Source organism: Gopherus evgoodei, chromosome 4, assembly GCF_007399415.2.
Source record: "Gopherus evgoodei ecotype Sinaloan lineage chromosome 4, rGopEvg1_v1.p, whole genome shotgun sequence".
In the NCBI taxonomy this organism is placed as follows: Eukaryota; Metazoa; Chordata; order Testudines; family Testudinidae; genus Gopherus; species Gopherus evgoodei.
Window position 1 is genome coordinate 139,878,178 of NC_044325.1, and position 20,364 is coordinate 139,898,541.

A 20,364-nucleotide genomic window follows, 5' to 3' on the forward strand; every position below is an offset into this window, starting at 1 on the left:
CCCAGAGCTTGTTGGCTAATTCATCCTCCCTGGCTGTTTTGATATCTCTGCAGGAACGTGCCTGTGAGAAGGGTGGCTTTTGCGATTAGTCTTGTGGTGGCAGCTAGGGGCCCCAGCCAGGATAAAAACCTCATTGTGCTAGGTGCTGTACAAACACGTAGTGAGAGACATTCCCTGTCCTAAAGAGTCTGTGTAGGCAAGCCTAGGAAACAGCACAAAGAGTGGGGAAGTGACTTGCCTGTTGTCCCACAGCAGGTCAGTAACAGAGTGGGAATAGACTCTAGCTCCCCACACAATGCCCGACCCACTGGACCCCACTACTTTTCTGTACAGTGTGGATTTTGCTTCCATAGGGGCTAGAGTGAGGTCACCAAACTTGCTTTGTAGATTCACTGAACAATCTTCAGATGGTAGCCATCTTTGTTCACTGGAGCTGAACTAGGGTCCTAGAAGTGAAAGGCGCTGTCTCCCATTACCAACCCGCAGTGGGCCATCTAGCCTCCATGTTTTTGTCACCCTAAGGGGGTGTGAACGTTGCCTTGCGGCAGAGGGCTGGGAGTCGGGTGGCGACCCTACCTCTTTAGAAATGTGAGGGCAGCAGGGCGGTGTCCTGTAGCTTTATGGCTTTTCGTTGAATTGAATTTCCACTTGCACTTCCTCTGGGAGGAGAGCAAGAGGTTATCTCAAGAGCAAACAGTCCGGGCCTACTGTAAGCTGCTCCCATTTGATAGGATGGACAAGTATGAGGCCAATGCTCATTCAGGGTAAATTACCATAGCTCCACTGAAGTCAGTGGAGAGACCGCCAGCTATAATGCCCCATCATTTCCCTCCCTGCTTCTCTGGATCCCGCTCGGTGGGAGCTTACTGGCCTTTGGTGCCTGGGGCCTTTCTAAGCTCCTTCCTGCCAGCACTGCAACTCTCTGGACTCAGGAAGGGGTCAGGATAGGTCACTAGAGCTTTAATTCCAGCCTTTTTAATCACTGTTGATAGGAGGCAGGTTAGCCTCTCAGAAGGGGAGAGGATGGGTAGCAAATGGTGCGTCATTGGGATGAGTACTCTGCCTACAATCTGAGGGATGAAGGATTGAGCTGTCATGAACCTGTCTTCTTCTACCCTGCTCTTAGCTGTGTATCCTAACTAGCACTTACCTACAGGTGACAATTGCTGTATAGGTCTGTCGCATCTTACATGCATTTAACGTGTGCGATTTCAGCTTTACACAGTCGGCAAAAACAAAAACCAAAAAAAAGAGAAAAATAACAATTTTAATACTATACCTTTAGTGCAGGCGATTCCTCCTGCCATTACACTCAATGTAATTTTGACTATACACAATTTTCACTTTACGGAACGTAACCCCAGCGTAAGATGCGACAGACCTGTGTCTCCAAGGTGGGGCCATTTACCCCCACTTTACAGTTGAGGACACTGAGGCACTGGGAAGGGAAACGGACTTGCCCAAGATCACACAGTGGGGTGAGTGGCTGCCTCTCAATAGATTATAAACCAGCAATACACTGGTGAAGCTGTGCAAGAGATGACTAAATCCCACATGTCTGTGCCATTCTCAGTAGATTGAAACATCTGCTGTGAATTGACAGGTGGACTGGAGTTTCCCAGGCTTTCAGATGTCCCTCTCTGGCATCCCAAACAAATGAAAAAAGCAGTAGCTTTGTGAGAGAGGAAAAGTGCCCTGAGGTATAAGGGTCTTTGGAGCAGGGGCGGCTCTAGGAATTCTGCCACCCCAAGCACGGCAGGCAGGCTGTCTTCGACGGCTTGCTTGCGGACGGTCCGCTGGTCCCATGGCTTCGGCGGACCTCGGGACCAGCGGACTCTCCGCAGGCAAGCCGCCAAGGGCAGCCTGCCTGCCGCCCTCGCGGCGCCGGCAGAGCGCCCCCTGCGGCTTGCCGCCCCAAGCATGCACTTGGTATGCTGGGACCTGGAGCTGCCCCTGCTTTGGAGCATGCCTACTTGTCTGATGGGCCAGTGACACTTTCTCAGGGGGTCCAGCACTGTAAGTCTGCCAACAGGGGACTGTACGGGAGCTCCCTACCACCGCAGGCTGTTAGCCAGCCAAACTAACTCTGTAGGACTCTGCCAGTCCACACTTAGCCTTGCAGGTTAACCCTTGATGTACATCAGTTCCCAAACTCTCCAAAAGTATCTCCCTGCAGCATCCAGCCCCTGTCACTGACTGCCTGTAGAAATCCCAAGTCCGCTGTCTGTAGACAGAATACACCCCCCGCAGCCTGTTGGCTCAGCAGAGGATGCGCACCTCACTCTCACGTCACAGCGCTGAGATGGATTTATAATAAAACAAGCAGACGTTGATTAATGAAGAACAGAGTTTCAGGTTATACTGCACAGAGATAATAGCAACAGGAAATGGTTGTAAATAAAACAAATAAAATCATGATTTCTTATGACTAAAACTTGACCCAATAGGTTACAATCCTTGTCTAAGGTAGGTTTCTCACCTAAAGTAACCTTTCAGTGTCTCCGTCCCCCTTCCACCACGCATGGTTGGGGTTCCAGGGCGTGCAAAGAGCACCGACCTCTTTTGTTCTCTGAATGATGAGGGTTCTCTCTCCTGCCTCTTACAGTTCTTTTGAAGTATACCCCCAGAGAAAGTTCTCCTCTCCTGCTGTTTATGCTCCAGGGAGCAGACACCAGGCTGTTTTCTCACTCTTCTGTTGACATAAAAATGCAAATGCAACTTTCTTTGTTCTGGATTCCCAATACTTGATTCAGAGCAGGTATCTTGGTAGAAGGTAAATCCACTTTCCTCAGTCTAGGGGAGACTTGTTTAGGAACCCTGCTTGGTACTTGGTTTGAAACATATGTTTAGTATGCACAGACCACTTTTTTTTTTTTTTATTTAACACCTGTACGTGCATCTTACACCTTTGCGGGCCTGTATGACATAAGTTTTCATCTGACTTCTTACGTAACGTTCTTGATCGACAGATACCTTCACCCACTGTGTTGGGTGTAATGAGTTTGTCAGGCTTGACAGGAGTTGCTGTTAAATGGCAGTGAACCTTTTTAGCCAGTGGGCACTGAGGGGCTCTTAGCATCACAGGGCCAGTCCTTTCTCATAGGGCAGTTGGAGTTGTACTGCATGCTAGAGCATTGTGCTTTGGTCTTAGTGCCTTCAGGAAGGGTATTGGGGGAGAAAACGCCCAGCTCTTTGGGGCAGGCACCGTCTCTTTGTTCTGTTTGCGCAGTGCCTTGCACAATGGGGTCCTGGGCCATGACTGGGTAACCTGGGTACTACCCCAGGATGAATAATTATAATATCATGATATGGCGTGACTCTGGTTTGTCTGCTACTTCAGAATTCTCTGCCCTGCCTCTTCTAGGCAGCCGGAGTTCCAGTTTGGAAGGAGGGTCTAGTGTACCCAGATACAAGAGATCTGGATTTGCCCCAGAACTGTTGTGTCATCTCGGGCAAGTCACACCCCCGCTCTGTGCCTCAGTTTTCCCTCCCCTTTGTAAAGATTGAGGCATGTATTGTCTCTCCCTGTGTGTTTATACAGCTCCTAGCACAATGAAGCCCCAATCTCAATGAGGGCCTTTAGGTGCTATTGAAATAGAAATGATATCTGGATAGTGGGGAGTCTACACTCTGCTCCAAGGTAACTGACGGCATCGCTTGTGGCTTTTGTGCAGCGTGGTTCCGGCAAACTCCTGGTCTTGTTAGAATTGGAACCAGTTAGATGAAATGGGCACAAATCGGAATCTCATCTCCCTCCACCCCACTGAGCTTTGAGAGAGCTTGGGTCTGCATCCCATGTGGGCAGCAATGGACTCAATTTCAGAGCCTGACTGAACACTCCCCAACTTGGAGTCAATCTGGAACCAGATCTGTGTATTTCAGCTGGGATTTGAGTCCATTTTATCCCTCCCCACCCTCTTCCCTGTCTTCACACTGATAGGTCTTCTCCCAGACATATGCAGTGTTGGGCAGGCGCTTATTCTAGCTCTGTAGCAGTAGATGGACCCGTGGGAAGGCAGCACTTTCAACCAGTTGCCATTCATTGTCTAAAGTGCCCGCGGGAGTGGGGTACAAGCCAAAGGGAACCTGGGGACTGTAGTCCTGTCTTTTATGAATGGGGTCTGACTGGGTGCCAGCAGCACCCTTACTACCAGCAGGCTGTGGCTAGCAACCATCTCTTGCTCAGACGTGGGCATCCCTCCAGTCACCCTCCCACACAGCTCCCAAACTGTGAGACAGGAGCCCCTGTGTGCGACGTCACTATTTAATTAGACGTCCCTGATTAACAAAACTTGGCGTTTGGCTTCCTCCTGCCCTCATCTTTCCTGGCTCCGAATCAATGGCTTTGATATGCTAATTAGGGAGTAATTTAATTTCAAAAGGCCGCAATTAACAAGGGTGTTGTGGACATGCTGTAGTTAAGCGGCGTAATCTAATTTGCATTAGTAACAAGCAGGGACTAATTAGAAGCTTAATTAGACACTTAGATGGCTCTTGTGTTTACTTTCTTAATGAGATGGAGTGGGGCTCTTTTTTTTTTTTTAATCTTTTCAAGAGCTCAGCAGAAGGAAGCGGTGGGCGAAGCTGCAGACCCAGCGCCTGGCACGTGCCCTGCACCTTTGCTGGCTTTCATCCATAGCCCTGCATTGCCAGAGTAGCCTCTTAGGCTTGACCCATTGTGCCACATCTGTGCAGCTAGGCTCGGATGTCAAGAGAGTTTTTTTTAAAGATGGACGAGCTGTTCCTAGTGCTGATTAGAAGGTGGGCTGGGAAATGAATGAATCGATTAATTGAATAATCCAGCTGAACCGTGTTTCCTGGAGCTCCTTGCATCCAAACTGATTGACAAGCTCAGGACGGCCTTGAGGCAGGAGTGCATCTGTCTCTGGGGTGGAAGGTGGCGGCTAGTTGAACAGCTCACTTCCTGTCCCAAATGGAGGTGAAGAGGGACACCAATGCGGCATCTTGCGGGCTTGTGGAGAAGAGCCAGAGTTGCATACTGAATCCCCAGGACTGGGGCATTCTCCATATTGACCTGCTGGGGCAGTGGTTCAGTGCTGGCTCGGTGTGAAGAGTGCCCCCTTCTAAATCATCACTGCCTTGACACCTGGCCATGCGGGGACAATCCTTGCTACAACTCTGCTGAGCGGGCTCAATCGGACACTGCTGCCGAAGTGCAGGGGAGCTCATTTTGGAGAGAAGTCTCTGTTCCTACCAGCGCTCTGTACAGGGTGAGGTTAGATCCCCAGCCTCACTCATTTGGGAGGTTTTTCGGCCTGGTATCTGCTCGCTGTGCCCAATCCTGGCTAGCCAGCAGTTTCCGTGGGCCGACCTCTGCTGCTTTGAACAGCAACAAGATCCATTGGTTATGCTTGGGGGCCTTCAGCTCAGATGTCCAGCCAGACTCTCTGCAGTTCCAAAATAGCAGGACCCAGCTTTCTAGGAGATGCTTTTCCACAGGTTTTTCTCACTTCACTCCTTTATAAAAGTGCTCCATTTGAAACCTGCACACACTGACTCTTCTCACCTGCTGCTGCATCCAGAAGGATTGGAGCCTGTGGTCCCTTGCTAGATGTCTCTAGAGCCAAGGATGAAAGGCATGGTACCTCCAGAGTTGGGTTTAGACCTTGGAAGCTTGCCACTAGCTTTGAGAGGGACTGTGGTGTTGGGGATCGTAAGCATCCACGACCGCGTTGGCAAGGTGGGGTATATGCTGCCGGGCCTGCATAGAGAGTGCTTGACATGTTCCGGAAGGTTCAGTGAAATGGCCTCTGCTGGAAGGAGCTAAAAGCTGGTAAAATAGGTGAGCACCTGAGTACTTGAGGCAGGGAAGGTACTGACTGAGGGGTTTATCTTCTGTTTTCCTTCATCTGGTGGGGTGGGGCCGCCTCAGAGGTTGACTCCTTCCGAAATACATTGCTGGGAGCAGATGAAAGTGCCCGTAGGTGCGATTCCCATTAAAGTGGGTGCCTGGACTTAGCCAATCCCTGGTTCCTTCAATCTCTTCCAATTTACGGTAATGCTTTAAATTTGTTTTAGCTCTGCCAGCCATTTATTCTAATCCCCTTTCCACATTTCCATGTGTTTGTGTGTTAATTAAAGAGTAAAAAGCCACTCTCCAAGCAGTCCCGGCTTTGCTTTTGCCTCCTGAGCCCAAAGCTTTTTAAGATTAGCGAGTCACTTCCTGAAGAGTTCCTGGTGCCCAGACCCGGGGAGGCGGGCTGGCTCCACTTTCTGTGGCTCAGAGCAGATCTGTGTTTGTGGTAGCGAGTCAGAGACATTCCAGCAGCCTCTCCCACTTTGCATGGGGTTTTTTCTCCCGGGTTAGTTATAAAGTGTTCCTTGGAGACACTGGTGTCGTGAATTACAGGTCTTCAGTGCATCTTAGATGTAATTTGCCTTCCCCCACACCAGTGTGCTTCCTCTACCGGCATTAGTCTCTGTGCTAAGGTTGGTTCCCCTAGTGCTGCCAGCCCATGCCGCGAGAACCTACCTTTAAGACAACTCGCCTCCTGGGTAGCTGCAGTAAGATGAACATACTCCCTGGAAAACCAGTGCTTCGGGGAAAGGCCTAACTACGCTCAAGGGAGTAGTGACCCAGGCACGACGCTGGTCCTCTGTCTCCTCCTGTCTGCCTTGCCTTCGAACCTCAATGAGGCTGAAGCCAGAAAGAATGCATTAGGCAAATTGGTTTGGTTAAAGCCTAGGGAGGGGCTTGAGCTGCCAAGTTGGGATGTCGATGGGAAGCTCTCCAGGCGGTGTTTTGGATCTGGAGCGTCTTGGTTGAGGGCCCGCCGTGAGTTTGAATAGCTCACCAGAGCCTCTTGCTGCTTCTGACCTGGCCAGAAATCATCTCTCATGAGTCACAGCAGCAGGCATGTTGCAAATACTTGGCCAAGTCGTTTTTACATTTTCAGCTCACTTTTGCAGACCGAAGTACAAATTGTTCTGAGGAGCATCTGAAATGCCAGGTACTTCCTGACCCTTGCAAGCCTAGACCCCTTCGGTTAGAGGGGGCTGGGGAGAGAAAAGAAGAGAGATGCTGCTAATCTCCCCCCCACCCCCGCTTGTTTTACCTTGTTTCCTTTTTTTTGACAAAGTCAGTTTTGCATTCTCTGCAGTCCATGTGGAAGGGAGCTTATTGTGAACAGGATGGTTTGGGGTTGGATTTTCCCTGCACTGAACCCCTGCTTCCTCTCCCCCCTCCACACACCTCTGAGGCATGGTATTTTACCTGCTGAAAATACTTAGCACTGTGGTAGTGCTTGCTTTTTCTCCCTAGACCTGGCTGCTTTTCCAGGGAATGAACCAGCATCCTTAACCTTATTTATTTGACAGGAGGGGTAACAGTGACTTGCCCCACCTAGTGAGTGGTTGATGTGTTCACTGTTTTGCATCCCTCCTGCTGCTGCATTTACAATGGTAAGAAGGTGGCAGGTGCTTTTTTTCTGCAGTGATTTGGCGGATGAGCAAAAGGTGTTGGAGGTGACTAGAAAGAGCAGAATCGTCTAAATGGAAGGTTCTGTGGCAGTTAATCACAGTGATTTGGAGGGAAAAAGATTTTAAATGAGTGAATTGACTTTACCCTGGCTTCTGCCTTCGGTAGGGGTGAGGCAGATTGTGTATGTCACACGTCTCCCCATAACTGAATTTATTTACCTAGGGATTGCAGAGGCTGGGAGGTGAGTTACCGAGGCTCTAGCAGGGGACGCACATCTTTGCATCGCTGTAATCCCTGCACCTACTAGAGGTCGTGTGTACGGGGGTAGCACAGATATTTCTGCCCGGCTTGCAGTAGTAGGGAGGGGAGGGATGGCAGATCACAGCCAAGAACAGGGGAGTCGGGGAGGCCCTCCGTTACTAAGCAGCAGCACGTAGCTCAGTGTAGGGTCCGCTGTTGGGCCGCTGATCAGTCCTGTCAGCAGAGAGCAGGGAATTGAGCTCCAAACTCTGCCATGCCAAATACCGTCTTGCATGGGGTGAGGAGGGGGAAGAACGTGGTGCTGGCAAAGCAGATGAAAACCCGATTGCCAGCTTGTTGTTCCCACTTCGTAGAGAGGGGAGGGAATAACCTACTACCACTGTGGGCAAGGTGGGGAGGAGAACACAGTGAGTGGACTGGCTGATCTCCATGTCAGATGCTTCATATGCGACTGGCCTTGGATCCTGGATCTCCCCCAGTTCCAGGGCCCAGGCACATCCTGAAGTTTCTGTGCAGTTTAGACTACATAGTTTCGGGGAGTGGGGGGGAAATATTGCTGCACTGTGGTTTCCGCTCTCCCTGTGTAAATAATACCTCTGCCAGCTTCCACTAATCTGCTCCTGCCCTGTCTCTCACTGTTCTTAACAATATCAACACTTTTGTATGATTTATTCCCTAGGTAATGTGAGCCTCTATTTTGTGTGTTTGAGCCCTTAACTTTGTCTCTTCAATTCTGTGTTTGTCATAATTGGGTTCGTAAAATCTTCAGAGCAGGGACTGTCTCTTATGTGACTGTACAGCCCCTAGCACGCTGGGGCCCTGATCTCAGGTGGGGCCTGTATACCATCATCAAAGTAGTAATCTCTGTAAAATACACTACAAAGTCACAGGCTCTCTAGGAATCACTGTAATAAAAACAAGAGGGTAGATGAGGAAAAAGAGCTAAAACAATTACTTATTTTACCAAGTACCTCACAATCTTTACTCTCTTCATCCTCCCAATCTCACTGTGAGGCAAGGCAGTGTTGTTAGCCCCATTGTACAGATGGGGGACAGAGAGACTAAGTGAGTTGTCCAAGGCCACACGGGAAGTCTGTGGCAGAGCAGAGAATTAAACCCAGGTGTCCTAAAGTCCCAAGCTAGTGCTTTAACCACTGTACCATCCCTCCTCCCTCTGTATAAATACATATAAATGCTTGATGATAAACATTACAACACCATGATGTGTATACATATTCAAGAGCGTAGTGCTGCACATATGTGCATCCTATAAGCATTTGCTTTTTAAATCACAGAGGAGACATGTTTTGTGCATGTGCGCGCTCAGCAGGAAGTCTGTCTCGATAGCAAAAAGAGCTGATCTGCGCTCACTCTCCCAGGGAAACTCTGGGCATCCATCAGTCTGTTAATTGTGCTAATTAGAGAGTGTGGAAGTGTTAATTGGAAAAGCCTGGGATTGTGCCTGTTTGGGGGAAGAAAATGTCAATAAAAATTAATTGATGACTTGGCATGGCGCGTGTGCTTCACAGGTTAGCAGCGAGTCAAAAGATGTCAAGACAAATGTTACTGCTCAGATTAAGCAATTGTTAATTAAAAAGCAACAGTAATTAATACTCTCTTTGCCATATGGTACTGCTAAAGACAGAGGGCTCTCTCTTTGCCCTTTTAGTAATTCTCTCTTGTTTCTCTTTTCTTTTTGTTGTCATATAAAACATGCACACTAAAGCAGGCAAAAATAGGCAGTAAAATGGAAGAGCAATTATTAAACAAAATGATTTTGATCCTGGCCGCAGGAAACTGGTAATCAGTGATATGGCTTTTTGATTTTTGTTTTTTTTTTAATGTGAGGCTTGTCTCCTGAGGCAGTTTCTTGGGGCAGGGCCTATATACTGGTGTGTCCTTATAATGCCCTTCAGGATGGGCCCCTGATCCTAAACTGGCCCTTTTTTGGTGCTGCTGTAATAAAAATATTTAACAATAAGAGATGTATGAGGGGAGAAAGCTAAACCAGGTGAAAGACTAAGGCTCCGATCCCGCACGTACTTTGTTCATTCGCTTGTGCTTAAGTCGAACATGGGTTCAAGTGTTTGCAGATTAGGGCCTGAACGTACATGTTGGGACAGACAGACAGACAATTTTTTTCTCTGTCAACCTTCCAGCATCATACATGGAGCCACGAGCCCCAACCGAGCCAAGATTCAAAATAACTTCTGTTTCATAATTTTAAAGTGAGGCTGTAACAGTTAATACACACATCATCGGTTTAATTTTTTTTTAAGGTTTTACAAAACCTTAATATGAAGAGAGAGATTTTCATTATTATATTTTTTAAAATAAAGCTTAAAAATATTTTAGCCTTCCCTGGCAGTGTTAGGAAACCAGTACAGCAGTTTCTCACTAGCATTGAGACCAGAAAAGTGAAATTTACTGGACTCATTGTGAAACTGACCAGCATTTTGTTATTGACCATAGGGATTGACAGACTGGACCAAGCCAGTGGCCCATCTAGTCCAGTATCCTGTCTCTGATAGCGGCTAGCCTCAGATGCTTCAGAGGAAGGGGCAGAAAATGCCATATTTATGCAATAAGCTACCAATAGGGAAAGATTTCCTCTTAATTTTCAATAGCTAGATTTGAAATGATGCCCTGAAGCCAGGAAAGTTTACATTTTCTCCAATACTCTTATATTTTTTTTAACATTTTCCCATTATAACTCTGGATATTCTTGTTATCTATATAAAAATCTAATCCAACTCTGAGTCCTTTAAAACTCCTGGCCCCAAAGATAGCTCATGGCTTCTGGACGCAGAAAGACCCCGGGATTCTCTCTGCTGCTTCTGTTGTAACTGTTCACATGCTTAAAGTTGGAGATGGTTGGAAAATAGTTGTCTCGGAGTGGGAGGGGGAACATGGAAAGAAATGGAAATCCTTGTTTTCGGGAATTTTTGAACATTGAAAAATTCTCATCCTTTAAAAAAGAAACCCGAAGACTGTCGAAAGAAGTGAAAATGCTCATTTTCAGGGAGAAAATTATTTAAGTGAAATATTTCGCTCCGCTCTGCTTTAACTGGAGTGCTCAGCTGTTACAGGCATGAACCCTTAAAGTTGGGCAGAAATGGAATGAAGTGATTTTGGGACTGTGGGAGAAACCGCCCAGGCTCCAGCCTGAATCTCCTCACTGATCATTTTAGCCCAAGTCAGCAGAGCTGAGCCAGCTGTGGCCGTGGTCCGTGTCTTGCACTGTAAACTATCCTAAATCCACTTAATGCCTGTGCCTCAGTTTCCCCTCTGTAGAATGGGGTAATCGCACCAGGGGGTGGTGAGGATAAATACATGAGATTGTGAGGTGCTCAGATGCCATGGTAACAGGGACCGTGTAAGAGCCATGGATAGCTATCATCTTGGGAAGGCACTCAACTGCTGCCGTGGTGACTGTAGGTTAAGAACCTATATAGGCTAGAAGAATGCAAGTGAATTGAATACAAAAATACGGGGGAAGAAGAACTGAGACACAATGGAGGGGGAAGAGACAGCATGAGCCAGTGGTTAGGGCAGATTATAAAGCAATGTGCCTTTCTATTCTTTATGTGACTCTGCAAGGAGTGTGATCTGATTGGTGGAGTGGAGGACTTGGAGTGAGGACTCCTAGGTTATTTTTCCTTGCTTTACTTCTGGCCAGACTTTTATGGGGACCAGTCGCTTCACCGCTCTGTACCTTGCTTTCCCTGTCTCCAATATAGGTGCATTAGCTATGCGTCTACCTACCAAAGTGTGGATGCATGGATTAATCTGTTTGGAAGGTGCTTTGAGATCAATACACAGCTTTGAGCACAAGCTCGGGGAGGTTGAATGCAGTCGGCATATGGATCTGTCTATGTTTTGCTCACAATGTTCGTAGGCAAACGTCTCTCTTTCTGGTAATGTCTGTGATCCTTTCTCGGCAAGCGTCTCGGTCCTTGGAGCGACATTCCTCGATCTCATGCGAGTGCCCTCGCATCCCTGCAAGTGACACTCATGTATTTTAAATAAAAAGAAAATACAGTAATCCCTTTAACCTTGAATTCTCTCGTAGCTACAAGTATGTCACTTTGTGCGTGTGTGTGTGTGTGTGTGCACGCGAGTATGTGTTTTTGAAAGTATGAGGACTACAGGAGGGAGCCGGCAACTCCACATGGGAATTAATGTCATTCATACACCCTGCGGAAATGACTTTTGAAATGCATATAATCTCAAACATGCAAATGAGAAGCTTGCTTCACCCTGTTTAATATGAATGATCAGCTTCTGAATAGCTATTATTACACACCACATTTCAGCAATTATGTTGTTCGCGGTTTGTCTTTCTATCTTGCAGAAAGGAAAAAAAAAGAGAGAAAAGAAAGGATAGGAGGGGAAAAAAAGACAAGAAACCGCTTTCCTCCCCGCTTCCCTTTTTTTCTTTTCCTGTTTCGAACTTGCTGACCATCTCTCTGATTGGCAACTGGTGAACACCATGCCTATTTCAGTTCTGCCCTCGGCAAGGAAAGGAGCTGGCTTGGATGAAGCAAAACTGCTGCATTCTGTCTTCTTTGCAAAGCAGCAAAAGAAACAATTTTCCCGTCAGGGCACCACATCTCTAGTTTGCTTAGTGCATCAGTGTCCGGGATCCCAGGTAAAGCCTTCAAGTGAGAGGAGTCCAGTGTTATGTTCATCTCCTTCTCATCTATATCAGTAGGTTGGATTAATAAATTTTTCTAACCAGAAGAGGCCATTGACTATCTACTCCAACTGCTTATCACAGGCCAAAGAATATGATCCTGTGATGACTGCTGCAAGCCCACTGACTTGTGGTTGAACTAAAGTATTATCTTATCGGGCTTGATTTGTCAATTAGAGACTATACCAGGGGAGAGAGAGCTCAGTGGTTTGTGCATTGGCTTGCTAAACCCAAGGTTGTGAGTTAAATCCTTGAGGGGGCCACGTAGGGATCTGGGGGAAAATCAGTACTTGGTCCTGCTAGTGAAGGCAGGGAGCTGAACTTGGTGACCTTTCAGTTCTTTGAGACAGGTATATATTTATATTTTTAAATTTACATTGCAGCATCTTAGAGCTACATGTTGCGACTGCAGCTCCCACGGGTGCCTCCAGCCCCAGCTTCGTCAGTTGCACATATTGATAGAACGCACCTTCCGTGCATGCACCTGTCAATACCACCACCAAGTAGGAATTCCCGTCTCAGCTCCGTGTCCAGCCACTCTTTAAATCTGTCCTCAGATCATTACAAATACTGTGCTCTTACACAGGAGCCTTTCGTCCACAATTCTCAAAGCATGTGACAAAGCATGATGTGTCATCCCGATTTTACAGAAGGGAAAACTGAGACACAAAGAGGGGAAGTGACTTGCCTAAGTCAGGCTCAGGAGTGGAACCCAGGAGTCCTGGCAACCTGTTCCCTGATTTGATCATACTGCTGCCCCCACGTACATATGGAATAGAAAGTTCCGTTGCAGTTTCACCATGATCTGTAATGAGACAAATGAAATTCAATAGATAGCAGGCATAATACAAACAGAAGGAAGTATTTCATCATACAACGCACAGTCAACCTGTGGAACTCTTTGCCAGAGGATGTTGTGGAAGCCAAGACTATAACTAGCTTTTTAAAAAAAAACAAAACAAAAAAACTAAATGAGTTCATGGAGGATAGAGGTCCATCAATAGCTATTAGCCAGGATGGTGTCTCCAGCCTCTGTTTGCCAGAAGCTGGGAATGGTCAACAGGGGATAGTTCACTTGATGATTATCTGTTCTGTTCATTCCCTCTGGGGTACCTGGTATTGGCCATTGTCAGAAAACAGAATACTGGGCTGGACGGACCATTGGTCTGACCCAGTACGGCCATTCTTATGTACATCGTCCTGATTTAATTCATGCAGCCAGCCTGTTAGGGATATATTTTTTCACTTGAGGACATGTGGCTATTTCATCAGACACATCTACGAAGGGAGGCAGTTTCACACAAATGCTCTCTAACACACATCCCATGGTTTTGAGAGAGAATCCTCCGTTACAGCTAACAAGTCACTCACTGGTAAAGCCCAATTGAATAAAGATTATTAATCCGATCTCTTTGAAACCAGTGCATGTAACTTTTCGGAACTCCCACCTTCCCCCCCTGTGTAAATGTAAGGAATAGAGAGGAAGCATGGACTACTGGTTAAGGCACTGGACTGGGACTCAGGAACTCTGAGTTCAATTCCCATCTCTGCCACAGACTTGCTGTGAACTTGGGCAAGTTATATACACCCAGTTTTTAAAGAGCTTGGCTCTCTTTTAAGCCTTTTTAAATGAAGACAAGATTGTGAAGCACTTAGCATCTAGCGGCTCCTGTTTTGACCCTTTGGGGCAGATTCTCAATAGAGCTCTGCATGTGGTATACTGGGCTATTCTGCAAATCTGGCCACCTATTTTGGTGTCCTAAATGGGAGCTGAGCTCTTTAGAGCATCTGGCCCCTAATCCCTCTGTGCCTCAGTTTCCCCATCCAGTGAAATAGAGATAATCTTCCTTTGCCTTGTGAAGATAAAATCCCTTAATGATTGCAGGATGTTCAGATGCTACAATAATGAAGGCCATAGAGAAGCCTCTATCTAGACAAAATAAAGTCTTCTGGGATGGAAAGCTCTGTCACAACAGCTCACTCATTGCCAAGGTGTAGAAGAGAAAATGAAGTTTGTAATTCATCTACTAGTGAATTCTGTCTGTCTAATGCAATTCAAATTCTGTCCCAGTGGTGATGATGCCGACAGCAAACAAGAAGCATGGGAAATATCACAAGGAATGTTTGTTGATCTTTCTTCACTTCCTGGCGGGAACTCCCAAGCACAAATGAATCCAGGCTCCATCGTTCAGATCCGGATCTGAACTTCCCTATAATTCAGGCGGGCCAAGGGTAGGCTGTTTAGTTCTGTCCTAAACTTTGATGTGTTCAGGTTCAAGGGTGGGGGTTGTTAAGACCCAGCTCTGCTCCTAAATCCTCACACACACTCCTTCTCTGGTGACATACCAATACTTGTTACCTTAATTATGCTTAATGTGAGTTGGAGTATTCACATGCTGTACTCTCACAGGTATTTAGTACTGCCCACCATTGTGTAGGGAGCATTATCTTCTGGGTACTCATCCCAGCACTGCTCCAGAGCATGGTGCATTGTGGATGATTGAGCACAGCCTTCTAGGAGACCTAGTGGGTGCCGGGAGGAGCAGAGGTCATATAACCTTTTCCCTTCTCCCAGAAAGTCCCATGATTGCTGGAGAGTGCAGGCCACCTTGGAGCTGGGTGGGAGGTCTCACTGCACAAGCAAACCATACCCTGGAAGAGATGGGTACTAAAACTGGATGAGCAGGGCGTTCTTCAGAGCACAAAGCTATGCCAATAACAAACCTGCAGAGCTGTTAAACACTTTCCCCTCTGCTCTTGCTGTTTGGATTCTGTCCAGATTCAAGGGCCAAGTTCATAGATTGCAAGGCTAGAAGGGACCATTGTGATCATCTCCTCTGACCTCTACAGAGACCCGCCCCACAATAATTCCTAGAGCAGATCTTTTAGAAAAACTTCCCGTCTTGATTTAGAAATGGTCAGTGATGCAGACTCCACCATGACCTTTGGTAAATTGTTCTGATGGTTAATTGTTCTCAGTTAAAAAGTTGCACCTTATTTCCCCTCTGAATTTGTCTAGCTTCAGCTTCCAGCCCATGTTAGACCTTTCTCTGCTGGAGTGAAGAGCCCATTATTATATATTTGTTCCCCAAGTAGGTGCTTCCGGACTACAATCAGGTCATCCCTTGACCTTCTCTTTGTTAAGCTAAATAGACTCAAGGAGCTTCATCTATCAGTATAAGGCATGCTTTCTAATCCCTTAATCTTTCTCCTGGCTCTTTTCTGAATCCTCTCCAGTGTATCAACATCCTTCTTGAATTGTGGGTACCAGAACTGGGCACAGTGTTCCAGCAGTAGTCACACCAGTGCCAAATAGGTAAAACAACCTCTCTCTACTCGTTTTATGCATTCCAGGATCGCATTAGCCATTTTGGCCATAGCATCACCCTGGGAGCTCATGTCCAGCTGATTATCCACCCATCCTCAAATCTTTTCCAGAGTCACTGTTTCCCAGGGTAGAGTCCCCTATTGTGTAAGGATGGCTGGCATGCTTTGTTCCTAGATGTCTACATTTGCATTTAGCCATATTTAACACGTATTGTTTGCCTGAGCCCAGCTTACCAAGTGCTCCTGATCGTTCTACATCATTGATCTGTCATCTTCATTATTTACCATTCTTCCAATTTTTGTGTCAACTGTGAACTTTATCCGTGATGATTTTGTTTTTCTTCCAGCTCATTACTAAAAACGTTTTAAATGGTGTCAGGCTAAGAGCTGATCCTTGCGGGACCCTTCCAGAAATATACTTTTTCAGTGACAGTTCCCTGTTGACCATTATCTTTTGAGACCCTTCCATGAGCTGGTTCTGATGCCTCATCTCATTGGGGTTAGGCTGGAGTCCTCAACCACCTTTGCCGTGATGCTTGTGGTTTGCCTCCCTTGGCAGTGAAACAAAACTGGGGGGGAGGGGGAGGGGAAGTTGGACCTCCTATGGTGGTGATTAAAACCCATTGCTGGAACGGAGGAAATTTATGGAGTGGGATATTTTTAGTTTCTCCAAGCCCTTAGCACATTGCTGGGTGTGAGGAAGGCATGTGGAGGGGCTGGTTTTCTGTTAGAGGAGATGCGCAGCTCCACCTACTATGGACATTTCTCACAGACCTGTTCTGCAGCCACTCCAGGATGACACACGCCAGCTTCCCTACCCCTGTGGAGTGAAAGATTCATGGGTAGGTTCTCCCTACATAACAGCCCCTAAGAAAGAAACCATTTTGACTCCCTTTCCCATCCCTGAGCATTTACCCATGAATTGTTAGGGGAGGGGGCAGATGGGAAGGGCCAGGGGTGTGGGAAAGGGAAGCTGTACGGGAGGTGGTGATGCTGGAGCCAGTCTGATGAGGTGAACAGCGAGTCAGCCCTGCAGCCCCCTAGCCTGCAAAATCATGCAGTGGGACCCAAAAATCATTCAATCATAAAAAAGTGAATAAGTTTGGGGTTCTCTCTATTTGCCTTGAAAGTTTTTGAGCCTTTAGGGGGCACTCGGGTCATGTTCTTGAGCTTTTTTTCCACGGCTGTGAGGGTTAGAAATTTTACTTAAAAAACAAAAACAAAAAAACCCCAAAACGGATTCTCCTGTAATAAACTGACTCCAGGAGTTGAGGCTTAAAGAAAAACACCAAAAACCCACTGCTGCATGGGTGATGAGAAGTCTGAGAGGAGGGTCACCTTCTGGTGGCTGATGCATCTCTTTGAAGAACTGCTGCTCCTCAGATTTGAATCCTGCATCCCATGTTGGCTTGGCGCTTGGTTGTGCGTGGTTTGTTCTTAACACACTCTGCTTTGTGTCTGCACTTGGTGGCATCTCTCTGGTAATAGAGCTGGTTGAAAATATTTCCAAGATGACATTTTTTTGCCATTGAAAACGCTCATTTGAGAGAATTGAAACATTTTGCTGGTCTATATCGATTTTTGTCAACATTTTCAACAGGAAAATATCAAAATGTCCTGCTTCGTCTCTTTTATGTGATATTTGAAATGATCAAGTGAAAATGCAATCTTTTGACATTATGAAAAACAAAATTCTTTGGACTATTTTGTTTTTTTGCGAAAAATTCTAAGATTTCTACTTTTTGTCTCAATTCAGGACGAAATACATTTAATATCAAAATCTTGGAATTTCCCGCCAGACAGAAATTCTCTGTTTTGACCAGCCTTGCTGTTTGTAATGCAATAACTACACAGAGAGTCTGCTCGTGGTGCTGGAAATGTACTAGATCGTTCACAAATGGTTGGGGCTGCCTGTGTGCAAATCTACCCACAGACCCCTCTGTAGCCACTTGGATTTCAATTTAAGGATGGCTTTATTTTGGTTTAGATTAAACTGATTTCTGCTCCACTAGAACTTAAGTGAAATAAACTGCTCTGAAATCAACAGAAGAGGGTCGTGCACACGGCCTCTTGGACCAGCTTAATTCAATCAGTTTAAAATCACAGCTATAATTGAGCAGTGCATCTTTGTGTGTTGACAGGCTTGCAGGTTAAAGTACAGAACTCACAGAGTTTGTCTTAATGCAGATGAGAGAAAGCACAAGACAATGGGTCAGCTGCAGGAGAGGCAGGGGTAGGAAGGATTCATAATTTCATGGCGCTGAAGACCAGAAGGGCCACCAGATTACCTCCTCTGAGCAGCTGTGAATCATGGGCCATCAAATTTCACCCACATACCCCTGTTGACCCCAAAGACTCTAGTTAGACTAACACATTTCAGTCCTCAGGTACCTAGACTTCATGCTGCTGTCTGAGCACAGGAGAAGCCAGGGTGCCACCAATGCCCCAGGCCCCTGCAATGGAAGGGAATGATTAGGTGATCCCAGCAGGCAAGTCACTCCCTGCGCCGCAGAAGAAGGCAAAAATGCCCCAATGTCCCTACGAGTCTGACCTTCCCAGTCCCAGATCTGGTGATCTGTTAGATCCTGAGCATGTGAGCACAACCCACCAGCCAGGCATCTGGACAGAAGATTCATTGGAGGGTGGGGGGAGTGGGCTTTAGGGAGGGTTTAGAGGAGGAAAGGAAGGGCACTCCTCCAAGTCAGGGGTGGGAGTGGAGGTGGAGCTGGGGTGAGGAGAGCCTTGGCAGGGTGGGGAAGACATGAGTGGCGGAGGTGGAGGTGGGTCATGGTGAGATGATGTCCCAGGTGAATCTTGGCAGGCAGGATGGTTGGGTGTTGGAGGAGGAAATGATGCGTGGCCCCGCCTTGCTTGAGCTCATTGCTCAAGGGAAATGGTCCTACAGCTCTTGCTAACCAGCTGCCTCATGTGCCGATATGGGGGCTGATGCAAGGAGGGAAGAGGGAACCCTGCCCTGGTGAGGCCAGGGTATCAAGTACAGACAACATGCACCAGGGGGCTGCTCTCCCCGCGGGCTCTCATAGCCTGGGGGTAGTGCCATCCAACACCTCCAATAACGCTCTGCTCAGGGACGCTGCTGCTTCTCATTACTCACTCAGGTCCTTCGAGCAAGTCATGATGGTTGAATCTGCCTCGGAGACAATACGCTCCACTCCCTCCAGCCAGAACGGGGTCAGCAGCCTCACCAACCAGACAGACGGAGGAGGAGGCGGTGTCAGCGGAGGAGGAGGAAGGGAAGGAGGCGGCGGGGAAACCAATGGGGAAATGAGCCCGGTGGAACTCCTCCATTTTCAGCAGCAGCAGGTAGGAAATAGCCTCTTTCTTCTCCTCCCTTTCTCTCTCCCTTACTCTGTCTTCCTTATGTTCTGGTTTTTTTTTGCATCCCCCAGTCTTTGAGCTTTCGGGACATCTGGAGACCTGCACTGGAAATCATAGAATTATAGAAATATAGGGCTGGAAGGGACCTTGAGCGGTCATCAAGTCCAATCCCCTGTGCTGAAGCAGGACCATTCCATACCTGTTTGTCCAACCTGTTCTTAAAAACTTCCAAAGATGGGAAGTCCACAACCTCCCTTGGAAGCTTATTCCAGAGCTTAGCTAGCCTTACAGGTTAAATATCAGGAAAACATTCAACTTGATCTCCCTTGCTGCAGATTAAGCCAAATACTGCTTGCCTGACCCTTCAATGGACATAGAGAATAACTGATCAGTCCTCTTTGTAATAGCCCTTAATACATTTTGAAGACTGCTTTCGGGTTCCCACTCAGTTGTTTTTTCTCAAGACTAAATATGCCCAGTTTTCTTTAACCTTTCCTCAGAGGCCAGGGTTTCTAAACCTTTTCACCTCTTTGTTGTTCTCCTCTTGAGTCTCCAATTTGTCCACATCTTTCCTAAATTTTGGCACCCAGAATTGGACACAGGGCTACAGCTGAGGTCTCACCATTGCAGAGTAGAGCAGGTCAATTACCTCTTATGTCTTATATTCGCCACTCCGTTAACAGACCCCAGAATGATATTAGTCTGTTTTGCTACTGCATCACATTATTGACTCATTTCAATTAGGATTCACTCTCAGCCCCAGATCCTTTTCAGAAGAACTACCATCGAGTCAGTTACTCCCCATTGTATAGTTGTGCATTTGATTTTTTTCTCCTAAGTGAAGTACTTTGCACTTAGCTTTTGATAAACTTCATCTTGTTGATTTTCAGACAAGTTCTCCAATTTGTCAAGGTTGTTTTGAATTCTGATCCTCTCCTCCAAAGTGCTTGCAACCCCTCCTAACTTGGTAGCATCATCAGATTTTGTTACATGCTCCCCGTTCCATTATTCAAGTCATTAATGAAAATATTGAATAGTACCGGGCCCAGGACTGACCCTGTGGGACTCCACTTGTTTCCTCCCAGTTGGAGAGTGAACCACTGATAACTATTCTTTGAGTACGGTCTTTCATATGAGGGTGCTCTGTCCAGTCGTCTGCAGTGGTATATGGGAGAACACAATAGTTGCATCTGCTCTGCCTGACCTTGGCACCCCACGAAAGAGGAGGCAGGCGGGGCAGGGCTGCTGCCCTCAGTACTTCAGTGAGCTTCTGACGTCCAGCAAACCCCACCTCACCTCA

At 47.0% G+C, this 20,364-nt stretch overlaps 1 protein-coding gene across 6 annotated transcripts in view; it reads left to right on the plus strand.

Moving 5' to 3' along the window:
• The window catches only part of FOXP4 (forkhead box P4), a 142,589-nt gene that overhangs the window by 25,297 nt on the left and 96,928 nt on the right, over positions 1-20,364 (plus strand). For 5 of the 6 annotated variants that reach the window (XR_004000242.1, XM_030561421.1, XM_030561423.1 and 2 more), the window contains exon 2: positions 18,845-19,049. The exons of the other annotated variant lie outside the window; for it this stretch is intronic. Coding sequence is in view for 4 of the 5 variants with exons in the window: in XM_030561421.1 (XP_030417281.1) it covers positions 18,861-19,049 (189 nt within the window). In the remaining variant the exon portion in view is untranslated. The remainder of the gene's footprint in view (positions 1-18,844; positions 19,050-20,364) is intronic. 6 annotated transcript variants of the gene reach the window in all.